The sequence below is a fragment of the Sorex fumeus genome, unplaced genomic scaffold, assembly GCF_029834395.1.
Source record: "Sorex fumeus unplaced genomic scaffold, SorFum_2.1 ptg000044l, whole genome shotgun sequence".
Classification (NCBI taxonomy): domain Eukaryota; kingdom Metazoa; phylum Chordata; class Mammalia; order Eulipotyphla; family Soricidae; genus Sorex; species Sorex fumeus.
Window position 1 is genome coordinate 26,740,993 of NW_026606101.1, and position 27,511 is coordinate 26,768,503.

The 27,511-nt window shown below is 39.9% G+C and overlaps 1 protein-coding gene across 6 annotated transcripts in view; it reads left to right on the plus strand.

Moving 5' to 3' along the window:
• The window catches only part of PLCB4 (phospholipase C beta 4), a 444,937-nt gene that overhangs the window by 336,747 nt on the left and 80,679 nt on the right, over positions 1-27,511 (plus strand). For all 6 annotated transcript variants that reach the window (XM_056121270.1, XM_056121275.1, XM_056121273.1 and 3 more), the window contains exons 9-17: positions 1,494-1,575; positions 3,685-3,785; positions 4,416-4,473; positions 11,976-12,084; positions 16,669-16,879; positions 18,108-18,201; positions 21,235-21,314; positions 22,004-22,088; positions 25,274-25,364. In XM_056121270.1, coding sequence (XP_055977245.1) covers positions 1,494-1,575; positions 3,685-3,785; positions 4,416-4,473; positions 11,976-12,084; positions 16,669-16,879; positions 18,108-18,201; positions 21,235-21,314; positions 22,004-22,088; positions 25,274-25,364 — 911 coding nt within the window. The remainder of the gene's footprint in view (positions 1-1,493; positions 1,576-3,684; positions 3,786-4,415; positions 4,474-11,975; positions 12,085-16,668; positions 16,880-18,107; positions 18,202-21,234; positions 21,315-22,003; positions 22,089-25,273; positions 25,365-27,511) is intronic.

Below are 27,511 nucleotides of genomic sequence, written 5' to 3' on the forward strand. Positions count from 1 at the left end.
ATTCCATGAACTCTAGAGAAATACAAATAAAGGTAGACAACACCTTTATACTAGAAACCAGTTTGTTTGATGCCACTTAACATAGGTTGTGCTTGCCAGTAAATTGTTTAAGAGAAGTCATAGACCTTCTTAGATCTGAATACAGCTGCCTCAAGCATGCTTAAAAATGTACTTCTGGAAGTAATCTCGGACCAAGAATGAATCACTTATGCTTTGAATGAACATATAACAATTTACGTACTTATAGCTAGTCCTTCCCAATCTATTTTGGGGATTTGTGCTCTACAGTTGAAGTGGTGCTTTAACCCACTCATCACGAATACCTGACTCAGTGCTTACATTGGGAACTTGCCTTCCACTTAATGTGAACGTTAGAAAATATGGCAACGTGGAGCAGGGGGAGGTATTCTCAAAAAGTCTCTTGTGCTCGTGGGGAAGGAATTTCAAAGTCAGCCTTCACAAAGGAAACTAGGCCTTTGTCGATTACTAATGTATTTATCGTGAGGAATTTCTGTTTTCTACTCTTGCGTGGTACTCAGAAGGCCTAAGGGATCCAACTGCTGATACTAGGCTCACCAGGAGTTCGATGATAGGACCTGAAGATGTGATGCTGTTCGGACTCTGTGGTGCTGGAGGTACCCAGGCCATCCTAGAGGGTCTAGAGGCCTCCAGGGCTACTTTTTAAAAGTTGTTTTAGTTCTCCAACCCAGTAGTGCGTGGAAGACCTGTATATAGTATCAGGAATTAAATCCAAGTTGGATGCATACTAGGCATGAACCCTAACTGCTGAACTAAATCTTGGCCACTCTCTTTCCCTCTTTCATCATCACTGGGAGTATGAAACATGTTCACTAGAGTTTTATCCATTTTACAACTTTGAGATGACTGAAGCTTATTGAAAAACGAGTATCGGAATTCAAAAATATCTTGTCTCAAAATCTGGTGACAAGGTTCTTTTGAAATGAATATGTGATCCCCTCTTTCTATCCCCTTTCACTTACATAAATAAAACCCCCACCTCTGAGACAGCTAACATATAGCCAAGAACTGGAGGGTGTTTCACTTGGAAAAACTTTATGTGTCTGTTCAGTACATGAGAATTCAAGATAAGTAATCAGAGTTATGGGGTAGGTGCTAAAATTCCTCCTTCCCAACTCTTGCTTAGGTACAGATCCAGCTATGGACCCATCTACCACTCTCCTTTTTTCTTAAGAATGAAATTTGGTAGGATTACAAGTTACCATGGTGTTTTCCATGATGTTCACAGGCAACTTCTTGTCTTCAAAGCAAGTTTCCTCACTAGTTCACTAGATTATAAACTCTAGTGATCTGAGAGAGATTTCAAGAGCTAATTTGTGAAGTGAAAAATACCTGAACATTTTGTTCTCCTTTTCATCTCCTCCTTGCTTCCCCAACCTGGCTCTTCCCTGTTATTACTGGATCTTTGCATCAGGAAAAATGGAATTAATAATTGTGGTTCTCTTCTGTCCTAGTATTACTAGAACCTTTGCTTCGGGGAAAACGGAAAAGGTGATCTTTCAAGCACTCAAGGAGCTAGGCTTTCCCAGTGGAAAGGTAATCATTAATTGAATGATGTGTTTCTATTTTGTGTTTATGTTCTTATATGTAATAAGGCAGATCTTCAATGTTAAAATGATCTCAGGTTTAGAGAGTAAATCGTTGATAGTCACCTTTTTTTGTTTATTTACTTTGTTTTGGGCCACATCATCCAGTACTCAGAGTTTACCTCCTGGCCCTGCACTCAGGGATTATTCCTGGTTGGCTTGAGAGACCGTATGGGGTGCCAGGGCTTGAACCTGGTTAGGCTATGTGCACGGCAAGTAGCTTTCTTTCTGTACTCTCTCTGGCCTGATGGTTATTTTTTTATCGCTTATTCTTATTTTCTAACAACAAGTCTCACAATGGTGACATTACTGGGCCCGCACGAGCAAATCAATGAACAACGGGAGGACAGTGCTGCCATCTCCTATTTTCTAGACATTTTAATCTAAATATTCTCTAGCTCAAGTAATATAATTCAAAATGTTTTTTTGTCAACTGGATTAAGGAAAGGAGTGACAGACTGCTCTTTTGCATAGCTATGTAAAGCTTACTTTTTACAAAACCCCTGCACATTGGATCCTAGAGTGTTAAAGTGAATAATTAACTAATAAATTCAGTTGTTTGCGACAGCTGTCCAGGTGTTTTGAAGCACCTCTCCATAAGCAAACCATTAGTGCTCACTGCCCTTTGGATTTAAAATAATTAGCATTAACTTATTTACTGCAAAAGAAAAAAAGACCTCCAGCCTGTGACTCTGTGACTGCTTTAATTAGTCCTATTTGAAATAGAAAATTCAGTATGAAAGGAAAAATATTTTTTTTTCTTTTAACTTTCTGAGTCATACCTAGCAATGCTCAGGGGTTACTGGCTCTGCACTCTGGAATTACTCCTGGCGGTGCTCAGGGGACAAGATGGGATGCCAGGGATCAAACCTGGGTCGGTCGCATGCAAGGCAAACGCCCTACTCACTGTACTCTCTGTGGCCCCTGGAAGGAAAAAATCTTATACAGTTGTCATGAACTCCTTTTTCTGGTCTCATAAAAAATAAAAAAAAAATAGCAAAAGTCCGTACTGGTTTTGTTTTCTTCATCACTTTAGACCAATGTTTCTCAACATTTTTCTGTCTGACAATGGGCTTCTTCTGACCTTTTTTTTTATCCTGTATCTCACCCCACCCCTTCCTTTGATCTCTTAGTCTTTTGCCACTACCACCATCCCACTCTCCCCCTTTTAACATCCTTTTCACAAGTCATTTGCTTGAATTATCCCAGGCACCCACAAGGGGCCTTATGTCTTCTAGTTGAAAATTGCTGGCTTAGATAGGCACTTCCCCTCTTTCCTCCAGTAGAGGAAGAGTCCAGATTGAGATTTGTTCTATGGGGTGTTGCCTGAAGTAATCCCAGATGTAGCCCATGTTTGAACACACAAACCCACACAAACCATGTCTACATTGTAAGTAGAAATGCTCATAGACAAGTGCTTTGTTCTAGTTGGATGGCCCACCCACACCTGGTTCTTTGAGCAAGAATCAGAGATGGGGAGTCAGAGCAATAGTACAGCAGGTAGGGGGTTTGCCTTGCGCGTGGCCAACCCGGGTTGAATCTCCAGCATCCCATATGGTCCCCCACACACCGCCAGGACTAACTCCTGAGTGTAGAGCCAGGAGTAACCCCTGAGCATTGCTGGGTGTGAACCCCCCTCCAAAAAAAAAGCAAAAAAAAGAAGAAAGAATAAGAGATGGACGTCCTGGGCTTCTAAATGTAACATTATCACTCTGCCTCCTGACTTTACAGATTTTTTTCCCCAAAGAGCACTGTAGCACTGTCCTTCCATTATTCATCGATTTGCTCAAGCGGGCCCAGTAACATCTCCATCGTGAGACTTGTTATTACTGTGTTTGGCATATCGAATACCTCACGGTTAGCTTGCCAGGCTTTGCCGTGTGGGCAAGATACTCTTGGTAGCTTGCCGGACTCTCCGAGAGGGGCAGAGGAACCGAACCCGGGTCGGCCAGGCCGGTTGCATGCAAGGCAAACACCCTACTACTGTTTTATTGCTCCAGCCCTTTCCAAAGAGAAAAAAAATATTCATTGACTTACGAGACTCTTGCATTCTTTACAGAATGATGAAATTGAACCTGCAGCATTTACTTATGAAAAGTTCTATGAACTGACCCAAAAGATTTGTCCTCGGACAGACATAGAAGACCTTTTTAAAAAAATGTAAGTTGCTTTATGAGAAAGTGTCATGGCAATGTTATCCTGTTAGATTTTTAAAACATTTTTGTCCTAGTATTTGAATATAGTATGTTGATAGTATCTAGAAATATTTAGTCAGGGTTACATTTTCACCCCTTAGTTTACCAGTGTAAAAGTTCACTTTGAATTTTGGAGAAACTTTTACATAAGTTAACTGGAACTTCTCCCCACCCATCCCCTTGCATCAGCTTTACTAACGCCCTACAATTTTAACCTGCTCTGTTAGGTATTAACTCGTTATGTGAACTAACTAAATTCAATTTGGAATGTTATTTTGTTGTTGAAAAGTTCATTCATTCCAGTTATTTCAAATGGATGACTTACATGTTGTTTTTAAAGTAACCTCTTTTGGGTAAGGCTAAAAGAATTGCAAACAATTTCTGTGAGCTAGTAGGAATGTTTTCTTTCCTTTGTTACCGCTGTTTCGTTTTGTTCCTTTTCCTTTTAGTCTCTTGGCCATTTTTAAGAATGCACCATTACGTCAGGGTTAGAAAATAAGTTTAGAATTGTCATCAACAAAATGTCAACATGTAAATCGTACCTACTGTAGCGTCATATACAAAAACTTACTTTTTCTAATAAATTTCTTTTCAGCAATGGAGACAAAACTGATTATTTAACGGTAGACCAATTAGTGAGCTTTCTAAATGAAGTAAGCTTTTTCATACATTAACTCCATAAAGTTTGTGTGTGGTGGCTTGCCTCTCCAGTGTTCCCATTGCATGCCCACATCTTACGCCCTCATTCGCTTTGCTTCTGACCTGCTGATCTTTCCATGATGGCTTTACCAGGTGCAAAAATCAGCTGCTGCCCTTGCGTTCCTGCACTTCCTACATGTCGGCTTTGCACACTGCTTTTTTCTGTTGTTGGTTTCTTGCTGTGATGTATAGCTCTGGTTCTGTGTGTGCGTGTGAAGTTTCATATTATATTCATTGACTTTAATGTGTCTGTGTTTGTGCAAGATGATATTTAAGGTACTTATTTATTTTCTATTGCTCTCATTGAATAGAAAGAGAATGGATTGAGTTTACCACACTATTGTTGGATTCTCCATTGCTAACTTTTTCTCATACCTTTGCATGGACTGGAAAGCTTTATTTTTTGTCTTTTAATGGATTGCATGTAAGAAAAATAGGTAGGTTCAAATAGAATGTTTGCAGAACAAGCACAACACTGGAGTTCCTGGGTGAAAATCTAGCGCATACTAGGCCAATTGGATTACAGGTTAAATTTTTATTTTTTATTTTTATAATAAACACAGTGCTAATTTTAGACTATGTTTCACGTGACAATTAAAACTGCTTGATGTAATTTGCTTAAGCATAAGAGAAAAATACTTTAGAACACGTAAAGGTTGCAACTTTGATTCCAACTACAGTGAACTTTTTATCTACATATACATAAAAGTATGTTCTATTTAGTGAAACCCATTCGACTCTAATGTACCCCCAAAGGAAAATCCACTTTCTTTTTCTAACATAAATAGTAGGAATTGAAATGAGGACAATATATTTTAAGCCAAAACTGTGTAGGTTATATCTAATGACACCATGTAAAAAGAAATGGCATCCACACACGAGGTCTTGACTCAAGAAAGAACAACAGACAAATGGAATGACTGTCAGTCTGTAGAGAGAACCACATCATTGCCAAGGAGCTTCTCTTTCTGTCCCAGACAGCGTTCACCAGCCCTCAATTTATAGGATTGCACATTAGAAGCCCCAGTGCAGAAAGTAAGCACTCTGTTTATCAGTACAGAAGCCTCCACTTTTAAATAATCCAGCCAATACATTACAGTATTTATTGGAATTGAAAATATTTCAAGTTTTCCTATTCTACTAATGTTGAGTCATTAAAATATTATATTCACAATCTTTACCCAGATATTATCCACATTCTTATGCCACTAGTGCTCAGAACTTAAATTGACTTGCTTTCTTCCCTTAACCCTTTCCTCTTCTTCTGATTAAAAGGAATATATATCTTATTTTAGCTTCCTCAGCTTCTTCCTACCCTGTGGGCCTTTGAACATCTTAAGTCTTGGTAAGATGGGCAGGAAGCTTGCTTCTTACAAAGGGAGGCAATTGGCCTAAGCGTCACATGCCGCTTCCTCAAAAAATGTCTTTTGTATGCCCAGAGATGTCGCTGGCACCAGACAGTTCTTAAGCCTTATGAAGACTTCAGTATGCCTTTTGCTGTTTAAATATAGAAACGGTTCTGAACTCCTGAGATTAGATACTGCCCTTGCCTTTCCTTCTATGGGAAGGCCTATCCAGTAATCACCATTTATTTTTTATATTTTAGGCCTATCCAGTAATCACTCTTGTTATTCTTAGAAGTCTAAGCCTTGACATTTTATTTATTGATTCATTGATTCATCACATGGGGGATCTCCTAGTGATTCTTAGTCAACAGGGTGGTGGTTCAGTGCGAGGACCTGAGGACGTGTTGCTGCTCAGGCCCTGCTGTGCTGAGGATGATCTGGACAATCTGGGCAGAACTCAGGGACCTCCAAGGTTACTCTCAGCAGTGCTCATGAGACTATGTAGTGTCCAGAATCAGACCTGAGTCAGCTACATGCAAAATGTGTACCTTCACTGCTCTTCTAGCTCTCTGGTCCCTAGACAGAAATTTCAACATCTTTTTTTTCCCCCACACCTGGCTATGCTCAGGGATTGTTCCTAGCTCTATATTCAGGAATCACTCCTGATGGTGCTCAGGGACCATAAGGGATGCCAGGGATCAAACCTGGTTGGCCACATGCAAGGCAAATGCCCTACCGGAAGCTATAGTATCTCTCCAGCTCCTGAACATCTCTTGAAGAAGTTTTGTCAAAAGTTTTGCTTGTCCTTCCTCCTGTGGTGGTGGGGGCAGGGTTTTTAGGGGTTCTACTATTGTTTCTCTCATCTGTCAGAAATCAAATCACCCTTTACACAGGGTTTTTTAATCCCTACTGAGAGGAGACAGAAGTAGCTCACTTAAGATGGTGGAAGCATTATCATGTAAAGATCTGTGATTTCATAAGCTCAGACCAAGACATTTCAAAATGCTTTACCCACAATCTGACAAGATGAAATTCAACCTTGTAATAAAAGCCCCAGATTATGCAGTAAGACCAGGAAAAATAAAGGAGTTGTATGAATACAGAATGACAAGAGCTTACTTTCATTATTTGCAAATAGTGATTGCCTGAATATTAAAAACTGACAACTGGAAAACTCACTGAATTAGAAACAATTCAGCATGGCTACCAGAGAAATGATCAACAAAGCAAAAATCAATAGACAGACACATACCACATATGCATTGACCAATTAGCTAGGTAGTGGGGGGAGTCTATATAATCAAAAATCATATTAAACATTTTTAGAATGCTTTATTCTCCTTCCACCACTCAGTATGTAAATGCTCTTATGCTTTATGTGAAAATTTATGTTCACTGTGTACTACTGTGTATCTTCAGGAAACTGGAAGGAGAGAAAAGATTATCAGCCCTTTATTGCTTTGGTCAAGCTACCGAGAGTATTCGATATGCCAGGCACAGTAACAACAAAGTCTCCAATGGAGACGTTACTGGGCCCGCTCGAGCAAATCGACGATCAACGGGAGGGCCTTTACCTTTACCTTATTGCTTTGGTCATTGTAAAGGGGTTTGTATTGCCATTATTTCTTTAATACTTAACTAGCAATTCACGAGGAGTGTTAGATTTACTGCCCTCTTCTTCTGACTATCCCCCTTGTTCACTACTCCTAAAATGTGTGTACCAGCAGAAGAATCTCAAGAGACCCGCTGAGTTATGATCTGTGTTTAAACACTTCAGGCGGGTTCTCTGTACATTCAAGTGTCCTTTCTCAGGGCTGGTGTGATAGTACAGCAGGTAGGTCATTTGCCTTTCACATAGTTAACCCAGGTTCAATTCCCAGCACCACGTATGGCTACCCAAGCCCTTCCGGGAATGATGCCTGAGTTCAGAGCCAGGAGTAAGTCCTGAGCATCCCTGAGTGTGGCCCGCAAACAGAACAAAAAAATCTTTTTAAGGTTTACTCTCCTAGTGGATAAGCTGTGTTCCTCCTTGAATTGCTTAGTGGGCTTTGGAAACAAATGAGTATCATAAATCTTCTGATATTCTCCATAACGAATTTAATCATGAAAATCTGTCATTCTAATAGTAAATTCTATGATACTGGTGGCTCTTCATCCTATCTATTAAATTGATAAAAACTTTCTTTCTTTGCTTATAGATTAGGCAATAAAAGAAGAATCTAAGAGAGTTAATAGAGGCCTGCACTATGAACTCAATGATTAGATACTCCTGCCTACTTCACTTGCTGTGTAGTGAAGATCTCTAATTCTAAGTCAGTTTCACCTTTATTTCCCACTTTGAGAAGCTAAATTGATTTTAGTTTTGCTCCCGTTCTCTATTTGACTTCTACAGAGACTATTCAAACTGAGAGGACTGCAGAATTGCATGAAGGACACGAGATGTAAATCAAAATGAGAAAGAGATGGAAAATTCTTAGATGCTTATAATAATCAAGAATTAGCTTGATTTTCTTGTTCCCAGTAATCTTCTCCCTGACTTGCACACATCATCATGAGTGCTAAAACTGATTTTTAATTTTTTGTATTTTGCACCTGAAAGACTATAAGAAAAAAAACCAAGATATCTTACCATTTATAGTATCTTTATTTTTTAATACATAGGCAAAAAGAGAAAAGAAGGCATTCGGTTTTGTGAGTAAACTTACCATTGCAGATAATTCTTTTATCATCTTTATATCTCATTAGAATATTATTTATATATCTGTCGGCATCTGTCCTTCCCAATACTGCTTGGATTGATGCCTTTTCTACATAAGAATAAATACATAATAAAGGAGGTATGATCATTATCATCATTCACTTGGCTCCAGTTCAGTGAACCATTTTCATCAGAATCTCATTTTCTGAAGCTCTGGACATTAAGTGGCAAATGCCCCAGTCACACTGCTTCTCCAAATCACAGTGAAAAATCCTTAGTCCAACAGATTGGTGAACACATTTGCTTCACTCTTCTTTCGTTCCTGTGGAGCTCTTCTACAAACTTTTTGCTCTGAGGTTACCTGGAAATGATCTTTCTTCCTTTCTTCGTATGTTTTTGCATATACAGATTTTAGTTTGGGTAGAGGGCTGGAGAGATAGCACAGCGGTAGGGTGTTTGCCTTGCGCATAGCCGGCCCGGCTGAGCCGGGTTCAATTCGTCCGCACCTCTTGGAGAGCCTCGCGAGATAACCCGGCAAATTACCGAGAGTATCTCGCCCGCACGGCAAAGCCTGGCAAGCTACCCGTGACATGTTCGATATGCATATTCGATATGCCAAAAACAGTAACAACAAGTCTCACAATGGAGACGTTACTGGGCCCGCTTGAGCAACTTGATGAACAACGGAAGGACAGTGCTACAGTGGTACTGTTTGGGTAGAAATACACAACTTTCCATTCGTTTCCTTGCTTTTACAGTACCCCAGGCACTTCCTACAGTACCCCAGGCAATGCTACAGTACCCCAGGCACTTCCTTTTAAAATGTGAAATTTTTAGGGAAAGCGCAAGATGATGCCATCTGATAGAGTAGATCAAACACAAATGCAATTTCATGTTGTTGGCTCTTGATGTGATTTCTTACAAATGTCTGGGATAAGGAATGATGGTACATGTATCTTAAGACTTGGTTTTCCCTGCTGATGCTTCTGTTGATTGAGGTAGGTGAGGTGTAGTAGTGAGTATTAGACCCCTGGGCTAAGTTTTAATATGATTTCATTGGAAGGGCATATCAAATCTTTAGCATTCTTCTATCCTTGCAGGTCTTAGGTAAATTTAATGATATGCAAATATATTAAAATGCATACCTTTACATGTTGGAGCAATGCTTCTTAAACTGGAACATATCAAAATCGCCTGCAAGGCTTGTTAAAACACAGATTCATGGGTTCTACTCCAGAAAATCAGATCTGGTAGGTCTGGGGTGGGGCCTGAGAATCTGCACTTCTAACAAGCCCTCAGGTGAGTGTGATGCCACTGCTGCTATCGACAGAACGTGCCTCAAAGTAACCCAGGTTAGAGCACCCTCATATGTGTATATAAACAAAAACACCTAACAATGTCTGGATTCCCTCTGCTTTTGTTCCTAACTTCCCACCAACCCTGCTTTCTCTCACTTTTTGATTCATATGGATTTGCCCCATCATCTTCATGAGTCCAGAGAACTGTATGTATATATACTGAGTATATATTCATACTGCATAGATCTCGAAATCAAAAGACTTAATTTTAATAAGGAAGAAAAGGAGTGGCCAACCATGAACTGCAGTGGGTCTGAAAAAGGATCTTTTTATCCACCATTATCTTCTTCCATGATATTCGTTACAGAGACGGGAGAAGGAATGTGCCTGGATTTTCTGTGTGTGTGTGTGTGTGTGTGTGTTTTAAAACAATGCATTTTCACCAGAGAGTAGTGCCTGCCATCTCCTTGAATAGCGGGTTCTTTAGTTGCATGGCAGCCATCCATTTCTTAAACAAGATGTAGCATGCTTTCACGTGCCTGGCCTTCCATGGTCCACCTCACAACTCTCTACCTCTGTGTAGCCCACAACTTTGTTTATGGTCTTAAGGCTGGTACTAACTTAACAGTTTCTGCCCTCCCACATGCATGGATGTGAGCTGTTGTGAGCTGTAATTTCTTAGATTACAACAGAAGCATGCTTCATTGGGACACATTGACAAAAAGATATTAACTCCTTAAAAGTTAACCATCTTATGGGGAAGGGAGAGAGTCAGAAGAGACTAGCCCACAAATGCTTCAAGAAATTACCTTAAAGCGACCTGTTGGCCAAAGACATCCATTTTGTGCAGCCCACCTTTGAAATGATCATTTGAAAGCAAATGGGAAAGGGAAATCCATATGAACCTTTAATTAACAGTTGTCTCTTAAATACTTTTGCTGGTGTTTGTAAAGTCTGTGCATATATTTGGGTAAAGAGTCATTCCCAAGATCCTAGCTGTTGACCAGGTCTTGCTTACACTTAATGATCTCCCACTCTTCCATTAATTATCTCCCACTGTTCCATTAATTATCTTCCACTATTCTGTGTAGTTGATGACTGACCAAGGACAGTGTTTGATCCTCTACTCCACAATGAACAGTAAGGAAGTTTAGTGGGCCCAGTACCTCCAGGTACAGACACACACAGACACACACACACACACAAACACACACACGCACACATGCATACACACTAAGTTAGTAAACTAGACTTTATTCAGAATTGCCATGAGGTTAGGAAAAGAACTGCAGGAGCAGCATTGGTCCTTGTGCTTCATATAGTCCCAGGAGCACACAGGTGCTTCTGATATCATCAGTCTCATAAGTGCCATGATCATTCCTACTTACTGTCTTGAGAATTTCAATATTGCAGACCAAGTTAGATTTCACAGAGAAAAAGACTTTCCAAACTACAATATTAAAATTCAGACTTTCATATTGTTTTTAAGTGGTCAATGACCTGGTGCTGATTACTTTCCATCATTATTTTCGCTGGTTCATTCCGATAAATATTTACACAAGAAAATGAAGTCTGCAGAGTGCCCAATATTTTATTGATATAGAGTGGGCCTAAGGATAATGAACAGCAATTGCCTATTTGAAATTTTTTGTTATCATTATTTTTTTTGTTTTGACATTTACACGAACTAATAATAAATATTATTTTATCTATTTGGGGGACTTTAGGTGTTACTTTTGTATTTCCTCTTAAAAAATATGTTGACCTCTCTTGGATTTTGATGCTAAATACTCTTCCCTGTGCTATGAGAACTAGAAGATAATACAGATAACATACACCTCATGTTATGTATCCTTCAACTATTACAGGGGGGAAAAGTGTGTTTCCATAGTCTAATTCACTAATCAGTGAGAGAAACCAACAAAATACTCCAGGATTTGGATTTTTTTGAAGATTTTTAGGAAGAAAGAAAGGAAGACAGTGAAATTCTATATTTGTAACTATAAATATGATATTCTAGACAGATCTTGCTTTAGAAATTATATGTTTGATTAATGTGTAGTGTCCCAAGGGCAAGAAATGTCGACCTAAATGGAATTCTTTTCTCATCTTAGCATCAACGAGATCCTCGACTGAATGAAATTTTATTCCCATTTTATGATGTTAAAAGGGCAATGCAGATTATTGAAATGTACGAACCTGATGAAGATTTGAAGAAAAAAGGTAATGAAAGTAGAAAATATAAAAAGAAGTGATTATTTGAGTTATTTTAAGTTAAAGGTTTCCTTAAATGCTGTGGACCTCCATAAACCAAAAATGGACTGTTTTTTTTTTGTTCCTGGTATAGATACAAATTTTACCTTGCATCAGAATTTTTCCACACCACCTAAATCTCATGCTAAGCTGTTTTATTAATACACAATAGTGATATTGACCCATGTACTTTCATATTTGATATTTCAGATTCATAATGTTTAAAATGCCTAATATAGACCTGTAATCTTTGAAAAGAATTTTCTTCCCTATAAATTTTACCACTTCCTTTTTCCCATTCATTTAGCCAAGTCAAATAAATTTAATACAGGATCTGATGAGCCTTCTCTCCCTTCATTTGACCTCTGGTTGGGAAGATAAATATAACTGATACAAAATTAAATACAAATAAATTGTAGTAAATTATGGGGGATTCTGAACCTTGGCCAGTTTAAGTGAATGTTTGGAAGTTGTGCATGGTCTGTTTCAATATTTTATAAAGGAAAGACCTGGAGAGGAAATGTAAGCTGGTCCCAGAGCAGTGGAAAACCATCTAATATACTGGGACAGGAGCGTGGACAGATATCTGAGCTCCTGGCCTCAGACTTTTTTCTACAGTGAAGAGATGTAGGTTCAAGTTGCCTCTGTTTCATTTACTCAAACCTGTTCTGATCTTAGTTTAGAATAAGTCTTCTTTTTTCTTTCTTATCTCATGCTGGCAAATTCGACTGAAAGGTTTATACATTCACTGAAGAACTAGATTCTATTTATGTCTCTGCGTAGCGCACCACATCACATAACCTCACCACGTGTATTTTCCTAAGCCATGAGTTTGCTCTTATCATTGTCATAATTTTTATAATTTCTGCTAGGGCCTCAACTACCTGTTTCACCAAGAGTGCTTTATTAATGAATTCTATCAGTGTTTTGACTATTAAAATATTGTGATTTAAATAAAAGGAGGAGAGAAGTAATATCAAATGTAGCACTTTGTAGTGCTACAAGGCACTTTAATTTATTTGCTACCATGTCATTGAATTACCATGATCAAAGAAACATGTTTCTTGGTGCCAGTCTCTTTGCTTATGAGTCGACCAGGTTCATGCAATCAGTTAGCTATTTTCCTGTCTCCTATCTTAATTGTGAAAGTTTATAAAAGGCTGGCTGAGCACCAAGCATTGTGCTAAATTCTGAGATTTCAGGAGTAAAGCAGCTGTAATCTATTGAAAGAAAAAAGACAGACTCACCACTTCCTAGGGAGTGTGATGAATGTTCTCATAAACGTTCTATTTCATTTCTAAAGTCCTTCTGAACTCTAAAAGTCTATGAAATGACTATCAACATCTTTTTTACAAATAACTAATTTATTTTTTGTTTGTTTGCTTGTGGCCCACCACCCCATGGTGTTCAGAACCTACTCCTGCCTCTGTGCTCAGAGATTACTCCTGGTTATCTCTAGGGGCCATATGTGGTATCAAGGATGGAATGCTATTTGGCCATACGCAGGGCAAACATCTTACCCACTGTACTATCTCTCCGGCACCAATGAAACATTCTAAAGTCTGTGACTCTTTTTTTTTTCTTTTTGGGTCACACCCCGTGATGCACAGGGCTTACTCCTGGCTCTGCACTCAGGAATTACTTCTGGCAGTGCTCAGGGAACCATATGGAATGCTGGGAATTGAACCCAGGTGGGCCGTGTGCAAGGCAAATGACCTACCCACTGTGCTATTGCTTCAGTCCCAAGTCTGTCACTCTTAAAGTATAGTTGAGGCTCAAGTGCAAAAGGCATTTTTTAAAATCTTATTGTGGGAGCCTAGATTGATATAATCAGCAACCTTGATGAATGTTTTGACAATAGCATAATGGAAACTATGCCCTCCTTCTGGCCAGACTTTCTGCTTCCAATGATTCACCTTGGAGAATTTCTGTAATTTCCTGCTCTGAATGCCAGAGATGTAGGTTCATTCCCTAGATTTCTCTTTCAACTTTGCTCTTTTTTTCAGGTGAGCTCATCCAGGCTGATGATGTTCAGTTTCTTTTATTCACCTTTGACTTTCAGATTAAGCGTTCTGCTTTCTCTGAGCTATTGCTTTGCCATAGAACTTTTGTTTGGATGTTGAAAGGACATTCTCGGTATCTGTGCACATACTCCTTGATCACAGGAAAGGGTACTATCTTAAACCCAGATTTACACGCCAAAACTCATGAACCAACTTCAAATCACCATCTCCATCTGCAAACTTTTCAAGATTGATCCTGAAAACACATCACATTTCACCGCCGCCACCATTCCTAGAGTCCTCATCGTGTTCCCAGGAGAATGCCCATTCCACTACAAATGCCAGTGTCAATCTAGACACCTCTTTTCTTTTTTATACCCTGAACTTCATATGGCAGTCAGAGTAAACAACTAATTATGCTAGTTCACTCTTCAAAACCATCAAGACTTTTCAGCACACTTAGAATAAAGTCTTAATTACTCAGAGACGTTTAACATACAACTGATGTAGCCTTTGACCCTCTCAGCTACTGTCTTCCCATCCTGCTGTCCTGCATCAAGGCCTTTTTTTTGGCATGTGCTGATATGTCTCCCTGGGGCATGTCACTTGCTCCTGATGCATGAATGGGACCTATCTGGAAAGGCTCTTACTGCACATGACGCACAGTACTCTGCTAATTCCTTATCACTTTTGTTTCCCATTACTGTTTCCTTCTCCCATTTTTATAACACTATACTTTTTAAGTATTTGACATTTATTCTTTCAACCATAATCTATATTTTTAAAAAGGTAGGGCTTGTCAGTCGGTTCAATGACTGCATCTACTCTGATAGCTTTAAAGACGCTTGCTCTAAGAATGAATGTGCCTAGGCAGCAGATACATGCATATTTACTGAAATGATTTTAATTATAGTTAGAAATGATCTCGGTATCTACCAAGAGAATAGTGAGTACTAAATTATGATATATTTATATATGGTTAAACTATTATACTTCCTACTCACTACCTACCATACATGTTACTATAGATTGTTTATTAAAAATAAATGAACATGGCAGATTAATTGAATAAATTCCAAGAATATATAGGGGAAATATAGCAAATTGCAAGTACAACTAATTGGATAACTAAGATATAAGGGTTTTTTAATATTTAGAACCACATATTTGGATAAGTGCTTTCATAGTCAAGTTATAAAACTACTTTGGGGAATATTAGTAAAGTAAAGTAAAGTAAAGGCCCTCCCGTTGTTCATCGATTTGCTCGAGCGGGCCCAGTAACGTCTCCATTGGAGATTTTGTTGTTGCTGTGTTTGGCATATCGAATACATCACGGGTAGCTTGCCAGGCTCTGCCGTGTGGGCGAGATACTCTCGGTAGCTTGCCGGGCTCTCCGAGAGGGGCAGAGGAATCGAACTCAGGTCGGCCATGTTGGCTGCGTGCAAGGCAAACGCCCTACCGCTGTTAAACATAAAAATTCAGGTTATAATTGTGAACATGGCAGTAAAAATATAGAATAGAATGGATTTGAAGATGGCATACCAAGGACACTATAATGACATCTGTAATTCTATGTTCCTTAAAAATGTCTTGTGTAAAATTCACCAGAACTTTGGTATTGAATCAGTTCATTATGCTGTCATCTATGCTGGAGCGATAGCACAGCAAGGAGGTTATTGCCTTGCAGGCAGCAGTCGACCTGGGTTCAATTCCTCCACCCCTCTCGGAGAGCCCAACAGCCTACTGAGAATATCCTGCCTGCACAGCAGAGCCTGGCAAGCTACCCATGACGTATTCTATATGCCAAAAACAGTAACAACAAGTCTCACAATGGAGATGTTACTGGTGCCCACTTGAACAAATCAATGAACAACAGGAGGACAGTGCTACAGTGCTACTGCATTTACCACGTAGACCCTGCCCCATGTCCCAAAGCTGTGATTGAAATGAATGGTGGTTTCTGCAGCCATACTTTAGCAAACATTGCATACACTTCTCAACCATCTCACACTCAGTTTTTGATACAAAATAGGAAATGTCCAGGGGTTTAAATCCTGAGAGACTGTCAATCCCTCTTCACTCCTGTGAGACAGTAATGCCCTTTATTTGTACACTATCCATTTTTAAGCTTACCTTTTTATATATATTCTCATTTGTCCCCCCTGCCAGTCCTGGGCAGGAGGTGTTGCCATCATTTTCATCCATTTGACAGAAGTATATGAGACCCAAATACATAAGGAATGAGTGACAGAAGCAGGAAGACACGGATCTCCTTGGTCCCTGGTCACAGTTGCTCAAAATTCAGAGTGCTTCTGAATTTTGGGAGTTGCCATCTTTTGCCGTAATGGATAAAAAAGCAAGTTATCATCTATTTGTGAAATGCATTAAGTTATTTAGAATGTACAACTCCACTATTTCATTCAAGATGTTTTTTTTGTAAATGAACACAGAAGGTGACTTGTTTTTGACATATATTAAAGTTGCCTCAACTTCCATGAAAAAAATATGGGCTGTGTATGTAAGTCTACTAAGATGTTCTTTCCTTTCCTAGGCCTTATATCAAGCGATGGGTTTTGCCGATACCTGATGTCAGATGAAAATGCCCCGGTCTTCCTAGATCGTTTAGAGCTGTACCAGGAAATGGACCATCCTCTGGCTCATTACTTCATCAGTTCTTCCCATAATACCTATCTCACAGGCCGGCAGTTTGGTGGGAAATCTTCAGTAGAAATGTACAGACAGGTGCTCCTGGCTGGTTGCAGGTCAGAAATTCAACCCAGATCTCTGTCTAATTTTTTCCTTATGACACCCTTGGGCTGGAGCGATAGCACAGCGCGTAGGGTGTTGTTTTGCACGTAGCCGACCCAGGTTCAATTCCTATGTCACACTCGAAGAGCCCGGCAAGCTACCGCCTGCATGGCAGAGCCTGGCAAGCTCCCCAAGGTGTACTCGATATATCAAAAATGGTAACAACAAGTCTCACAGTGAAGACTTTAACTGGTGCCAGCTTGAGCAAATTGAGAACAACGGAGGACATTGCTCCAGTGCTATGACACCCTTAAATTTAATGTTCTTTTCTTTAAAAAGTCATGTCATATTTAGAGTGAAAAGGACATCTGTTCTTCCGTTAGTGAATTATGATAGCCATTTAACCTTGAGAAAAGAAAGACATATATCTTTCATAAAGGTCTGGAATCTTACTGTGCATCAAAAGATGTATTTTGCTGTAAATTTAAAATATGTCCTGCACAATGCAAAATGATGAGTTTCCAAATCACCAGAGACACTTGCAAATTGAACTTTATCTAATGTTAAAAATTCTGAAATTTTCTCCTGAGACTCAGAAAGATTATTGAAAGTAGTTTTCTTTTTTTCAGAAACTGGTAGATCCTTGAAGGTTCAAATATTAAAAAATATAGAAAATTAAAATTGAGAAATATAGTTTTATTCTTAGGCTGGAGCGATAGCACAGCGGGTAGGGCGTTCGCCTTACACGTGGCCAACATGGCCGACCCGAGTTCAATTCCTCCGCCCCTCTCGGAGAGCCCGGCAAGCTACCGAGAGTATTGGATATGCCAGACACAGTAACAACAAAGTCTCCAATGGAGACGTTACTGGGCCCGCTCGAGCAAATCGACGATCAACGGGAGGGCCTTTACCTTTACCTTATTAGTTACATATATACATATACATATATAAATAGTGTTTATATACTTTAGAAGAAATTAACTCGGTACTTCGGTCTCTGAATAATTGAATCATAAAAAGCTAAAATAATGAGTCTGTGAGGTATTGCAACATAGCAAAACAACAACATCTCACCTAACAAAGTTAAAAAAGAAATCTTATGATCACCTAAAATTCAACCCATATACAAGCTTGTCATTTTCCCTGAGTGTCATTTATTGCAGTTTTGTCCAACTAGGATTTGTCCAACTGATTTTGACTTTTTTTTAAACGCACAATGTTGTGATTTCACTGTGTTTGTAGATGTGTTGAACTTGACTGTTGGGATGGAAAAGGTGAAGACCAAGAACCAATAATAACTCACGGGAAAGCAATGTGTACAGATATTCTTTTTAAAGTAAGTATTAAAATTACACAGCCACAGCCTTTTCAAACTATTGTAAAAATTCAAATTATTTTTTCAAGCATTTTACCTTCTATTCCTTCCTTCCAGTTTTGAGAAAGAAAAAAGAAACATTTTCTCCATTTAAAATCGCCTTCATTCTACTTTCCCTGCTTTAAAGTGTGATGGCACTTATAATGAAGTTTCTCTGGCAAAGTCCCCCAGCTATATTTACTTAAAAGCAGTCTTTTATTTTCTTGTCTACTAATTTGCTTTCTTTGCAATTTTCCCAAAAGACTTCCTAGTGTCTTAAAAATAAATTGAACACAGAAATTAAAATAGATTGTAAATAATGTCTATAAGTGTTAGAAGATAAGATAATGACCTTAGAATTTATAAATTCTTGTCAACCTTAGAATTTATAAATTCTTGTCAAGAAGTTCTACAAACTGTCTGACTCTCCACAAATTGGAGTAAAAACCATCTAGAATTCAGTGCAAAGAGGGACACGTGATGATACACAGGATTCATTAAAAAACCAATAGAGTAATCCATTATTGCCTGCACAAACCAGAATGTTTCCCCAGCCCTGTAGAGGGAAGATCATTTTACAAAGAAGCATCTCACTAATGACCTTTTGGTAATCCCTGTGTACAATTTAAAGACTGGTTTTTTGGGCACCTTCTTCAATAGACTCCGATGATATTCTGTCCAAAGTGGAAAAAAACCCAAAGTCCTGGGGCCAGAGCCATAGTACAATGGATAGGGTGTTTGACTTGAACTTAGACAACCCAAGTCTATCCCTGGAACCCCAGATAGGCTCCCGAGGAGCCCGCCAGAAGTGATCCTTGACAGCAGAGCCAGGAGTCAGCCCTGAGCACAGCCAGGTGTGACTCCCAAATAAGTGAGTAAATAAAGTTCTGTGGTTGCCAGATATGCGAGGTACATTGGTCAGTATGTGATATTATCTCCTGATAGATACTGCGACGTCTGAGCCAGTGGTTCTTGATTTACCTCTGTGTGAAAAGTCACCAAGTGAAACATTTAGAATCTCAGATGCTAGGGCCAGGAGTTAGTTCTGGTGGGAGAGCATATTCCTAGCATGTATGAGGCACTGAATTTGATTCCCAATACCACATGCCCACCCTCAGCCCCTAACACTACCAGGTGAGACCCTGGGAACTCCCAAGGATCTCTGGGTACAAGCACCAAATTCTTCTCAGGTCTACACTGCCTGTCTGAACATAGCTAGCCTAGCTGAACATTGCTAGGTCCTATTAAAAAATAAGGTGAGGTTCTATTAAAACATAAGAAGACACCCAGATGCTTCCTAAACTTATAACATGGCATGCATATCACTTCCTTCAGCCAAGATGTTGGGGAGTTCTGAGTCGATGTGTTTTGAGCATCAAATAAATCAAAATTATGGGGTTTTTTTTGAGAAGTACTGAGAATACATTTGAGTGGGAAGCCAAGAGTTTGCAGTTAGACAACTGTCAGAAAGAGCTGTTGTCCTCTTGAATTGAGGAGCCAAAAAAGGAGACTTAGCTCAAAAGAAGACTCTTCTCTCTTAGCTGGAAGTGATCAAAGGAAAACCCCAGCAGACAGACCCAAGATTTCCTTAAGGAGTAATTCTGATCTGCTCACATGGACAATCAATGTCACAGGCATTTTTAACTAGGAAGAAACTGAAAAGCAAGAATTAACTAAATAATCATCTGAATCAGGTTATTAGCATTTCAAATTGGCTTCCTTAGATCTCTCAGGCAATTTTTTTTTCTGATTAACTGAATAGCAAGACTTACACTGTGGTTAAATTATAAACCAGTAAGAATATGATGCTCTGCTTATAAAAAACATTGATCTGAAACTATGCCTTTTAAAACAGAGTCACTGGTCTCTTAAGGCTTCTCCTGTTCTATAGCAATATTAGGAGGCGGATATGCTCAGCTCATTCAAACATTATTCACGGCTGGAGAGATAGTCCAGAAGATAAGATCTTACTTGCCCTGTATGCAGCTTTCTAAACTTGGCACCCTTTTTGGTCCCGTAAGCACTTCTGGGACTCCTCTCTGAGTGCAAAGCCAGGTGTAAGTGAAGAACATTACTGGATGTGACCCAAATAACAAGTACAAAAAGCAAAAAGTTATTTCAAGGGCTTGGAGAGATAGTTCAGGTGTTCAGGCACTCATTCTGCATGTAGCTGACCTCAGTTTGATCCCTGGCACCACATCTGGTCCACAGAGCACTACTAGGAGTAATCCCTGAGGACCGAGTCAGGAATAATCCCTGAGTACTGCCAGGTGTGCCCACCTCTCTCCCAAGTTACTTCAAGTATCTAAGTTCTCTGTTTAGAGGAAGGATCGCAGTCTGTTACCCTGTGTTATCTCAGGGGAAGCATTTGACGGAGGAGGACTTCCTTTCTACTGACTTCTTTACACCAAGTTAACACAAAATAACAGGGAATAGTAAATGCTCCATCATCTCTTCGAAGTTTGCATTGCATTAATGAAATATTGTGCAAGACTGATCCTGACTTCCAAGCACAGAAGAACGTCTGTAAAAGCTTTCAAGCCTTCAGGATATTTCCAACGTTTCTCCTTAAAGCAGGGGATAGAAGACGGGTCTGTTAGAAAAAGTCCAGGGAGCCAGAAGGAGCGCCAGGGCCTGAAATGCAGGATTAACATGCAGAAGGTCCTGAGTTTGATCCTCAACACAGAGACCCAACACTGCACAGTATAGCCCCAGTGTCCCCCAGGACCAGCAGGCCCAAGCAGCATGAAATACTGTTTTGTAGTATCATACATTTGGAGAAGTAACAGATAGCTCTGAAAAAAAAATCGTCATTAGCCAGTCATTAACTCTCCCTGGGTCTAACCACTAGAGACTAACCGTAGAAGTGTAAAAATAAATAGGTTTTCCAGGTCTGAATTGCCTGCATTGATTGTCTGAAAAGCACAAATTAATAGTCTCTGAATGGTTTCAAGTGCCTTGAACAAATTTTTCTTTTTTTGCTCTTCTATCTCATCAACACTCTTTGTCTTTAAGGATGTTATTCAAGCCATCAAGGAAACTGCATTTGTCACATCTGAATATCCTGTAATTCTCTCCTTTGAAAATCACTGCAGGTATAATGATTCTTTCTGTTGCCAAGTTCCTAAGCATTGTTTCTCAATCCCCAGCACCCCCACCCAACTCCTATGTTCTATCTTTTTAATAGCAAATTGGAATTGTTTATTTTGTGAAATGGTGAGGACATTATGTTATGCAAAAAAAAGTTCTCCTTTTTTTTCCTTTAAAAAAACGACTACCTCCAAAAGGACATAAAGCTGTCTTAATATATTTTAGAAATGCTTCCTTTAAACCTGTTGCTTTTAACTTTTTGATACCTAACTTTTTGGTACCTATGTGTCTTATGCCTGGACTTGTGGTGAGTAAACACGCAGCAGCCAGTTTTCAACCTTTTCATGCTTGGGACCAACCCCATCTGTGCTCAGACTAAAAGCTAAGAGACCGCAGCATCTTGCTCCAGTCTCATTAAATTGGAAGAGCAGGTAGTATATTTGAAATCAGGCTTCATGAACTTGACATTTTTAACTCTATGTACTGGCTCTTAAATTTGGGGACAGTGTCCATTTCTTTTTAATTACATCAGTTAGAAAGTTTGTGGTGTTTGTGATGTTTCTCTCACACTCATAGCAAGAGGGCAAGCATGTGTTTTGCAGAGTGGGATATTTTAATTGCTTAGGAACTTTTTTTTAATTCTTGGATGGTTAATGAATGTTCAAATTTACAAATGCCAGTTCTTTCTCTCCAGCAAATATCAACAGTACAAGATGTCCAAATATTGCGAAGATCTATTTGGGGATCTCCTGTTGAAACAAGCACTTGAATCGCATCCAGTATGTATTTTTAGCAAACCATATTTCTGACATGAATGGACTTGTTTTGAAATTTATTTTTAAAGGTTCAAGTAGTTCTGGAGCACTGATGCTAAAGATCTTATTTATTTAACTGTGTTGGTAGAGAAAGCTTTCATTGTGTTCAGAGGGATGTGTAGAGGGATATAAAATAACCATCTCATCCTCTTTAATTTACAAGATCTTAAGGTCCTTAAGTTTTCTGAGATCCCTGACCTAAAATTCCCATTAAGCACCCACTGCTCAGGACCTCAGAGCGTGTTTTCTGAAGGTGCTCCGGGGAAATCAACTGCACACACAGGCTGCAGTGCCCACAAGATCCTAAGCCTGTTGCTCTGAGAAGTCCCCTGGGTTGAAGTCACAGGAACCTGAAGTTCAAACTCTCAACTTTTAAAATAAACACTTGGGCAATGTTTTCTATAGACTTTTTTTTAGCTACCATTTTAAGTCTGTTATTTCCTACATATAGTAACAAATTTTTAACCTTTGGGTTACAAATTTTGTGGATTCTGTGGATTTAGAATAATGCCCTCAAGTTTGTTTTTTTTTTTTTTAATAAATATGATCATTCCTAAAAGTTCATTCGTTTTATAAGGATTCTTACCACCAGGATGAACATCTGCTATGTCAAATGTTAGCAAGTCAGCTGAATGGGATTAAAGTATAAAAGCACTCTGCGGTAGTCAAATATTTTGCCCGCTGTTATCTAGTAGCTGCTGATAAGCCCAAACATGGAGCAGGACTTCCAGCACAGTGGCTGGGACTGCATGGCCGAAGATGCTTTGTGCTACCTGGGAGCACATTCTGAAGGCATTTCAATGAGTTTCCTTGAAACTCTGTGCATCTCTGGAGACTGAGCATAATAGGAGACAGGGATATTTCTCTTTTCTTTTTTCCCCCTTAGCTTCACCTCCTGATGCTCTGTTGCTATTTCCCATCTCCTCTCAGTATTCCTTCCGTCCTGTCCTGACTTTCCCCTGGCAGTGTCTGTTGCTTTTGGGGTGAGCCGGGTGGAAATGAGCTCTGACAACTGGACTTTACTGTGCCCACACACCAAAGGGAGGCCCAAAGTGCCAGAAAACTGGCCCTTTCAGACCCCCCTCATGGCTCTCTTCACTTACTGGTTCCCACAGCTCCCCCATTCTCCAAATGGCCACAGTAACAACTGGCCCAAGCTCACACTCCTGATGAATGGTATGACCATTTTCTCGCCTTCCCACTCCTGTGGGAGTTTCGTGGGGCTGTCTCCCAAGTAAAGTCCCAGAGCATTCATCTTCATCTCAGAGACAATGTCTCGAAGAGGTAAATGGGAGCAACAGGGGCAGGGGGCCTTGGACACACCAGAGGTGTTGAGATGTGGTATATGTATATGTCTAAACCAGAGAGTCATCAGTACTGTAACCATGAGGCCCAAACCATGATAATTCAACCATAACATATGCCTGTTAAGGAGGGAAATTGAGGGCTGGGAGGGAAACTGAATACGTTGGTGGAGGGAAGTTGTGGTGGTGGGATTGATGTTAGAATGTTGTATGCTCAGAACTCTGTCAGAGACACATTTGTAAATCACAGTGACTATTAAATAAATTTAAAAGTTTATTTTAAAAGACATACCAGAGGGTATGGCATTTGCCTTGCACACAGCCGACCCAGGTTCAATTCCCAGCATCCCATATGGTCCCCGAGAACCACCACGAGTAATTCCTAAGTGCATGAGCCAGGAGTAACCCCAGTGCTTTGCCAGGTGTGATCCAAAAAAGAAAAAAAAGACATACCAGACAACTGGTAAACATCATTAATAAATAGTTAAAATTTTCAGTAAAGAAAGTAAAATTAAACATTTAAAAATTTTAAATTGTTTTGAACACGGGTCGAACTTCCCTGGGAAATTATGGACACATGGCAAAAATCTCTGAATTCAAGAGTTGACATGTCTGAAAAACATTTCTAATATTTTAATATCAACCTCGCTTTTTAATGTTCAAGTGCTACAGATTTTTTTAAGAAGAAAGGAAGAAAAAAAGAGAAAGAAAGAAAGAAAGAAAGAAAGAAAGGAGGGAGGGAGGGAGGGAGGAAAAGCAGGCAGGCAGGTTCAAACTATATAGAATGTTAGAATATAGACCCAATTTGTACACTTATTTATTGATTTTTACCTTTGTTGATTTTGATTTTGGTTGGATTCAGTTGCTCAATTCTTGATTCACTGCATGCTTTGGAAAGTGATAGACGTATACAGGAAAGGTGCTATGGAGAAGTGGGGGAAACAAAACTGGGAGCAGGAGTCCTCCCAAGAAAAGAGTTCTGTCTCAGCAGGGATAAGATAAAGGACATAGATATAAATACGTAATTATGAAAAAAAGAAGCTGTCCTGCAATGTGTTGGATATTTATTGGAGTCTGTCCAGATTCAAGGGAGGACACTGGGGAATGGAACAGATAGTAGCAGGCTTCCCTAAGGGGAAGCAGAAGTTCAGCAAAGGGTTATTTCAGGGAAGACTGCTATAGAATGCAATTTCTTGCATGGAGTAGTAGTGCCCAAGTTTGTTTTATAAATGAATACCTATTTATATGGCGAATACGTGGCAGGGTATATAGCTAGGTGGGTACCAGGGAGTGGCTGGATAGAGCACAGATCTGTGAGTTGCAGGCAGTGTAAGAAAGGAACTCCTTGTTTGCAAGCAAATGAATCCACAGCAGCATTGAGATATTGATAATCCAGTTCCTTCCTGAGTTCCGTATTAAGTCCACAGAGCCACAGTTCTAAATGTTGCCGTTGAATCAGTCTAGAGTCTACGGAGCTATTCTAGAGACCAAAAAATTAGAGAAGGGGATCCGGAAACTCTCTTAACTTCTGCTTGGAAAAGCCAGTTCTTATCCCAGCAGCCATGCCAATCCCTGACACTGTATCAGCAAGGACTTAGACCAGCTCCGATGAAGAAGGTGGAGCACTTAGCATGAGCACTTAGCCTGCCTCTGGAGACGGGACTTCTCTTTGTGACGTTAGTGTGAGGCTAAGTAGTATGTAGTGTGGAATGAAAACAGATCCTCTGGGTGCCATCTGGTGGCTGTTGAATTTATGACTTGCAGACCTCCCTGCCCCTTCTGGTCTGGGAAGGAGAATGAAGAAGTGCAATCTGTCATAATTCAATCTCTCCTGTTTGCCTCCAGCTTGAACCAGGCCGAACCTTGCCATCCCCGAACGACCTCAAAAGAAAAATACTCATCAAAAACAAAAGACTGAAACCTGAAGTTGAGAAGAGTAAGTCAGATATACATATCAGTGAGCAAACCTACACGCATTGCTTATTGCATGTTCGAACAGTTCAGATATCTAAAAGAAATATATTTTAAATTTTAGCTTTGAGGAGTAAGTAGGTACACTAATGACAGGACATGCAGTTTTGGACTCCTAGTTGATGTATTTCCATTGATATTTAGTGTCTGTATCAACTTATTCTTACAGTGTGAAGGTAAAACACGTAGCAGAAGGGGTCCCAAGGATAAATAAGAAGAAAATGAAAGTGGAATTACAGAATTGATCAAGGCATGAGCTGGGTCATTTATAAATATTATGAAGTTCTCTTTCAAAGTTTTCCTTTGCAGTTTGTTCACATGATACATATCTAGGAATTGGGGTTAAATATGAGTGTAAATTATTTACTGGTATTGAAAGATCAAGAGAGAAACAATTCTATAAAGTTATATTTTCTATATTCTCCTGACAATTTTTAATGTATTTGTTTCTCCAAAGCTTTTATGTTTTAATTTATTTCAATGTAGAAAGTACTGATACAATTGATACAAGTATTGATGCAATTCTAGAATTAAAATTGATTATATAACAAAGTTGCAGTATTAAAACCCCTGGGTATGAGAAATCAATTTATGTGAAAATTGTTATATCTGATCACATATATATGTGATTGTTAAGCCTTTGTCTGAGAATTTATTAAGCTGTTTGCTGCTTTGGAGGTGTCCACATGGCTGCATCAGCGGTGGCACAGCCCAGAGATCTCAGGATCGATGGTCAGGGCCACTGAGTGCACAAAGCAGTGGCTGTGGAAGGTAGGCACAGCTGCCGGGACTTCCAGAAGCATGGGAGGGGGTGGCCAGTGGGAGGCTCGCCACCCGACTCCAGATAAAAACACCAACTGGGGCTGGAGAGATAGCATAGTGGGTAGGGTGTTTCCCTTGCACGCAGCCGACCCTGGTTCGATTCCCAGCATCCCATGTGGTCCTCTGAGCACAGCCAGGTATAATTCTTGAGTACAGAGCCAGGAGTAACCCCTATGCATCGCCAGGTATGACCCAAAAAGCAAAAAAAAAAAAAAAAAACCAAAACCACTAACTGTGCATTGGGTACCAGAAATTACTCGCAGGTTGGTATCTCTGCAGAGAATGTTCGTGACGCTGTGTAGTTGAGCCCTTGGAGCTAGGGTGTGGGTGCCGCTGATGGAGCCGTTCTTGGTTGGGTATTCGGCCTCCCAAGGGCACCTCAGAATTTTCAGCTGAGGTCTCGGTGATTCCATTAATTTTAGCTGCTTAGCCATGTATCTTCTTTCACCAGAATTTTAGGTCAACAAATTAGTAGCATTTAAAAAGTGGTGTGGTTGAAGCCAGGGGATAACACAGTGGTTAGGTCACATCCCTGGCTTATAACCCAACCCAGGTTTTATTGGCACCGAATGCCTCTCGAGGCTCCTGAGCACTGTATGGTGTGGTCCTGGAGGCCCCTAGGGACACAGAGATGGCACGAGTATCCCCCGAATTGCAGGGACCTAGCAGAACCATGCATATCTTCAGAACTTTGCAATGAACCGCTGGCCTGGTTCACTGAGAATTCCAGATGGGTCCCTTGGGCCTACAAGCACCGCTTGAGAGCCACCCCTCTGAAAAATATGAAAGAAATTGTCATATTTGCATTATTTTATCCCTAGGCATCTTAATTTTAATTTTTTAAATATAATTCATTATATTTATTGTAAAATCAAAATGCCCTAGGAAAGTTTTTTCATTTTATTTTCAGAGAGGTCAGATTGAGCCACACCCAGCGGTGCTTGGGGCTAATTGCTGATTTTGTAGTGGGAGATCACTTCCTGCCATGTTCAGAGGCCTTGTGTAGTGTCAGAGATTAAACCAGGGTTAGCTGCTCACAAAGCAAGCACCTTGAGCCCTGTACTATCTTTTTTTTTTCTTTTTGGGTCACACCCAGCGATGCACAGGGGTTACTCCTGACTCTGCACTCAGGAATTACTCCTGGTGATGCTCGGGGGACCATATGGGATGCTGGGAATCAAACCCAGGTCAGCTGCGTGTGCAAGGCAGACGTCCTACCTGCTATGCTATCACTCCAGCCCCGGAGCCCTGTACTATCTGGCTCCAGTAAAGTTTTATTTTTTTAGTATA